This window comes from Macadamia integrifolia, chromosome 3 (assembly GCF_013358625.1).
Source record: "Macadamia integrifolia cultivar HAES 741 chromosome 3, SCU_Mint_v3, whole genome shotgun sequence".
Classification (NCBI taxonomy): Eukaryota; Viridiplantae; Streptophyta; class Magnoliopsida; order Proteales; family Proteaceae; genus Macadamia; species Macadamia integrifolia.
The window spans coordinates 30,368,598-30,374,748 of NC_056559.1; the positions used below are offsets into that span (position 1 = coordinate 30,368,598).

General features: G+C 35.6%; 1 protein-coding gene across 1 annotated transcript in view; it reads right to left on the reverse strand.

Moving 5' to 3' along the window:
* Positions 1-3,048: 3,048 nt before the first annotated feature.
* Positions 3,049-6,151, reverse strand: part of LOC122074341 (receptor-like protein 56) — a 4,125-nt gene continuing 1,022 nt past the window's right edge. The window contains exons 2-7 of the mRNA XM_042639167.1: positions 5,981-6,070; positions 5,474-5,632; positions 5,252-5,279; positions 4,525-5,116; positions 4,291-4,370; positions 3,049-4,174 (exon numbers count right to left, since the gene is read on the reverse strand). Of these exons, the coding sequence (XP_042495101.1) occupies positions 3,049-4,174; positions 4,291-4,370; positions 4,525-5,116; positions 5,252-5,279; positions 5,474-5,632; positions 5,981-6,070 (2,075 nt within the window). The remainder of the gene's footprint in view (positions 4,175-4,290; positions 4,371-4,524; positions 5,117-5,251; positions 5,280-5,473; positions 5,633-5,980; positions 6,071-6,151) is intronic.

Consider the following 6,151-nt stretch of genomic DNA (forward strand, 5'->3'; position numbering starts at 1 on the left):
GGTGAAGGGGAGTCCCAATTATCAACTAGGATAAAAAAGGGCCCTGTCACTCAATTTCATTATAACTTTTCAAAAAAAAAAAAATCAGCAGAACTTTCATTTAAAAAAAAAACAAAACTAAACATAACTTTTATTGTTTGTCATTTTGGAAATTTACCAAGTTGTGAAGATGTGCTTTAGAATCTTATATATCACTCACCCTTGTATCGATTGTATCATGCTTCATTTTAGGTAAGCAGAGATGATGTGATAGATCCCAACTATTTGATTTATGAAGGAGTCGATGGATTGGTCATATTTCAAATTTTAGGGTTCTAGTCCATGTTATGACTTCTATTTTATCACAGTCTTTTCTTTTCATTTTATTTCATTTCCAATATTGTTACGACCACCTTCATTCATTGTAAATCCCTCTATGATTGCATCTAGCGGTTTCGCGTTGGATGTTTTTTATCAATGATTTTTTTTTTTGTCAAAAAAAAAAACTACAAAATTGATTTTCTTTATAGTTTATTTTTTCTCCAACTTTTACCATTTATTATGGTGGAGAGCCTCATTTGGACCAAAACGGGATGCTTGAGCTGGGGAAACTGGGCCCTACACATAGTGAAATCTGGGCCTCGCCCGAGTTATCAAGTGTCACTTATGGAAACTTGATTAAGACTGACAGGGTCTAGGTGATACAGAGGTTCCGAATGCATGAAAATACAAATCAAGACGTAACTGTTTAATAAGTGGATTAGGTCAACCTGAACACAAATGCTGAATTATAATTGGCTCAATAAATATGGCTCCATTTTTTTCGGCGTAAAATTTTACCCGAAAAATTTTACATGGAACATGTTGACAAATTTTCCAATGTTTGTTTCAAGGAGGTAAAATATGTTGTAAAATGTTATCGTAAAATTTTCCAATATTTGTTTGACATTTATCTTTCATAGGAAAATCATTTAAAATAATTATCAAGATACCACTATAACCAATTTGAATTATGCAACCCAAATTGTATGCTAATAATTATATAAATGCCTTTACACTCACACTTAACCCAAAACCTTTGCTTCACCAATTATATGCCAACTGATGCATTAAATGCCTAGAAATTGGAATGATACGATGGATCGCGGTGTTTCTATGCAGCGCCTGTAGACAAATATTAACTCAATCACTGGAATCTTCTTAATTGAGGTGCGGCTACTTTTTAAGATTTAAATAATAAAACCCCTAGACATTTAATGGTTGCTAAGAACATTCATTTCTTGGCAATTGAATGGAAAAGCCTCTTCACCAAAATAAATAAAAGAAATAATGGAACATTCATTTTTGTCAAACAAGTGATGATCATTCAATGCCTTGACCCAAAATTAGGCATTTATCTCAGAATTCAACCAACAACCCCTTCACTATGCGCCAGCCCATGGCTGAGTTGCACACACCCTTGCCCGAGACCCTTGCTACACCTGGCCATGGCCATGCCATGCCCATGTGTCTTTGCTTGAAGCTGCTATATAGCCATGACCTTTGCCTTGTACTTAAGATGTGCCTTGCACCATTACTAGCTGGGGCCTCATGGTCATGCAATTTGTATTTGAATTCCTTTTGTTTCTACTTGTTCAGTTAATTCAATAGCTTTTTTCAGTGGCTTTCAAAATGAAACTCTATTTTTTAATTGTTCAGTTATATGCAGATCTTCTTTTGGTCCTACTCCTTGTGTTGTTTCTCGTGGCTACAGGTTCTTCTCTTTCCCATCTTTAATTAATTTCTCTGTTAACTGACAAGCATATATATCATCTGTGATTAAATGTAGACTAAATATGTCTTTGATGCTTTGATTTATAGAATTGAAGCCAACAGACGCAATGAAACCAAAGCCAAAGCTAGGGTCGGGGCCGAAGCTGAAGCCAACCCAGGCACCATCGCCACCAAAATGGACTTGCAAATCTTTGAGCACCAAATTTCAGGGAATATGCATAATGAATAGCAATTGTGCAAATGTTGGCCGAACAGAGGGATTTATAGGAGGGAATTGCCATGATATTATTCCACAAAATTTGTAAATCTGAATACAAATCAAACTGATCATCCTAATGAACAAAAAGATCTCAAAATCATTTAAACCGTAGGAAAGAAAATCAGTAATTTGCAGCCTAAAATCCATAAAAGAAAAAAGAAAGAAAAAAAGGAACCAGGTTGAACTTCGAAGTTTGAAACCGTATCTGTTACCTTTTGTCACAAATTTTTTTCTTCGGCTCTGGGCCTTTTGAAACTGAAACTCCAGAACTTTCACTCAAACGCTGCGAAGATGGATTGCAGAATGGAGTAATGAGAAACTCAACTGTCGCACCAACGTCACTTGGGATCCTAGCTGAGATTTTCTCCACTCTATGATGAGAAGGAGATCGGCTCTGAGATGAAAAAGGAGAAGAGAGCAGATCTGCTTTGAGATGAGAAGGAGAGAAGAAGACGAGGAGGTGATTGGCACAATCGATAGCTTCCTGTCCAATTGTTCCTTACTGATTTCATTTCCTTATCAATCTTGAAATGGCCTCTTGTCAATTTATTATTGGCTTAATCCCAGTTTTTCTTATATACAAAGAAAATATTAAAAAAATTATCATTTTTTTTTTTCCGATTTCAGCCCATTTGATCCAATCTATTTCGGCTAGTGATTGCTAAAAATAAAAAAGATTCCAAAATGATACAGAGTTTGGTTCTGCCTAATCCGTTTCGATTTTTTCAATTCGGCCTAATTGGTCTTTTCGGTTGACCTCTGCCGCTTACATAATTTCAAGCACATGAATGGGAAACAAAAGATAGAAAAATATAACCATGAAAGGTTTCACAATGTAATTTTATGAGCCTTTCTAAGCTACAAGGTTCACAACTAAGAGAATATGAAACATAATCAATTTAAACTATAAAGTGCACAATGAAAAACAATCAAGTAATAAAAATAAAACAAGCAAGTGCATCCATTATTTTATATTTGAATGGGATGTCTTCCACTTAACTTGTAAATGAGAAGCATGCTTTACAATATTCACTCAACTAAGGCTTTCCAAATAAGCAAACAAAATCTGCGTCCATGAATGCATAGCTTATAATAAGCATTAGAAAGAAAATCATGACATGAGTACATGCATGCTCCGATGAAGTGAAACCACATTCTTTGCCAATAAGGATTGATGTAGAGAATAGTGGCAAGTCCAATAAGCACACAACATATGAAGCAGCAAAACTACTAGCAAAAGCAGTCATGTCAATCTCGTCCTCGTTCTCCATATCATTTAAAGTTGTTGCAAATGTGTTGGTTGATTCTCCACTAGAAGAGCAAAAAGAGGTCTTTGGTAATGGCAAACCATAAAGGTAGGGATTTCCTTCATAACTGAAACTGTCGAATGTTGAGAATTGGCCCTTCATCTCTGGTGTCTTATCAGACAAATTGTTGTATGCCACAGTGAAGACCTCCAAATTGTATAGTGTGGTCAATTCTGAAGGGATTTTCCCAGTTAATCTGTTGTAGGATAGATCAAGGCTTTCTATTTGCTTTAAATTGGAGAAGGCTTTTGGAATTGATCCGATTAGTTGGTTGTGTGATAAGTTTAATGCATGAATTCCATTTAAAGTTCCTATTTCATGTGGGATATCACTCATGAGATTGATAAACGATAAATCCATCACAGACATAAAATTAAGGATTCCACCTCTGAATGAAAAATACATACTTTTTGTCATGAATTCTATTTCTTCTACTGCACCAGCCAAAACTTCTGTTGACCTAGTCCCCCAAAGTCCTTCAGATTTAATGTTAGATATAGATTCCTTCTCTATCCTCCTCCCAAATGAAATGTAATTGAAACATCGGTGTATTGATCCAGACAAGCTATTATGAAAAAGATCCATTAAGCATATCCATTCCAATTGGCACAAATGATTTGGAATCGGACCATTTAAATGATTTCCTTGGAACAATAGAACCCTCAAACTGGAAAGGGCACCCATCCAATCAGGAATACTACCACATAAGTTGTTACTTCTGATGTCCAATGTCAACAAATTTGAGTTGTTGATAAGAGCAATTGATGGTGACCTATGAATCCATTTCCTTGCAAATGGAGGTGTTGTAAATTTGTTGGATTCAATACTGATACTATGGATCCTGAAAGATGGTTTTCTGAAAGGTCAAGAAATTCCAACCACCCAAATGGAATATTTCCTTGTAAAAGATGTAAGGTTACCTATCCAACTAGAAATTCTACCTGTTAGCTGATTGTTACTAATATCCAATACCCATAGGTTGTGGCACTTGGATAATCCTCTCTTAAGATATTTCCTGAAAATGAGTTGTTATCCAAATATAACATCTGTAACTGAGTAAAATTAAGAGCTGGAGAAAAACTTGGGCTGGAAGTTTATTATTTGAAAGTCCTAAGAAAAATAAATTGCCGCAACCAATACCCATGTGCTTCGGAATTTCGCCTATAAAATTATTGTCTTAACAATTGACAAATAGCTCATATTAACAATTGACGAAGGAATATTTCCACTCTCAAAATTATTCTTCGATAAATTCAAATACTTTGCGTTTGGAAATAAGTTACCAATGTTCTCTTGAAGCAATCCATCAATGCGATTATTCGAAATGTTTATATTCCTTGCAGCATTGTGGACATAGGATGGTAAGAAAAAATGGCCCCTCAGTGAGTTATTCCTCAGGATCAGAGTACTGAACAATTTATTGCTCTTGAGTAACGAAGGTGGGAGCAGACCGCTTAAGTTGCAATGGGAAAGATCAACTTCTCTTAAGTTGTACTGAGTAGAGAGGAAACTGGGAAAAGCATTATTACTTTGCTTTTTAAGATTACAATTTGACAACAGCAATGTCTTCAACTGGAAAAGAGGAACCCAAGGGGGATGTTCAGTTTCTAACTTTAATTTGCTTCCAGCACTGTCCAAGTCAATAACATCAAGTTTTGAATGGTTAGCAAAGATTTGGAATGTGAATGTCCCCTCAAAGTCATTGTAGCCCAAAATAATGTGTGAAAGGGATGAGAGGCTAGTTATGAGAGATGATGGGATGTTTCCTTTGAATTGGTTACCGGACAAATCTAATATTCTAAAGGAGGTTATGAGAGATGGTTGGATGTTTCCCGTGAATTAGTTAGAGGACAAATCTAATATTCTCAGGGCTGTCAGATTTTATAGACATGGAGGAAGGATCCCTTCAAAATTATTCCCATTGAGATGCAACTGTTGAAGCCTCTTCATTCCACACAAAACTGCAAAAGTAAAATCCAATGAAGTTAGAATAAAAGACTTGAAATGAGTAAGAATTAGGTGAATGGAGTTGCAATTCTAGGCCTAACACATTAATTATTGGTTCAGGTACTCAGTACGTACAGCTGTGTCATTCGACCTCTACAGTTTAGGAGATTGTGAATCATCGATCCAAGCATGAATGGTTCTTACATACCTTCCATATGGAGCAATCCGTCAAAATTGTTGTAACCGAGGAACAGGGTCTTGAGGGATGTGAGTACACCCAAAAATGGAAGAATACCGTTGTTAATATGATTCCCATATAGATGTAGAGACTCCAGCTTTCCCAAGCCAACAAAACTTACTGTAGAGCCTATGTACGTACAAATGCATAATTAATTAAATTAAATGGGTCAATGTAATTAGGCAGGGAAGTACATCTTTCTCATAACATAACACTATATCAATTTATGCTTTCTTTAATCTTTAAGAAAGTATATTCAACATGTGGTCAAAATCCGATCAAAATCATGAAGAGAGAGAGAGAGAGAGAGAGAGAGAGAAGAGAGAGAGAGAGAGAGAGAGAGAGAGAGAGAGAGAGGAGTCTGGAGCCTCAATCGATGCCTCAAGAGTGAAGACCCATATGCATGGCTTTATGTGAATGCAAAAGGGCATATCTTCAAGAGTCCGCTGGAAGATGGATTAGCTTACCAAATCTTACCTTGTTTTGTATGTGAAGAAGAGGAGGCCTCGATAAGAAAATTATAACTCAGATCCAATGATTTCATGTTAGGAAGAGTAGATAAAAATGCTGCACACAATAATAAACAGTAATAAAAAAGGAAAATAAATAAATAAATAAATATATAAATATAAATATAAAAAAAAAAAA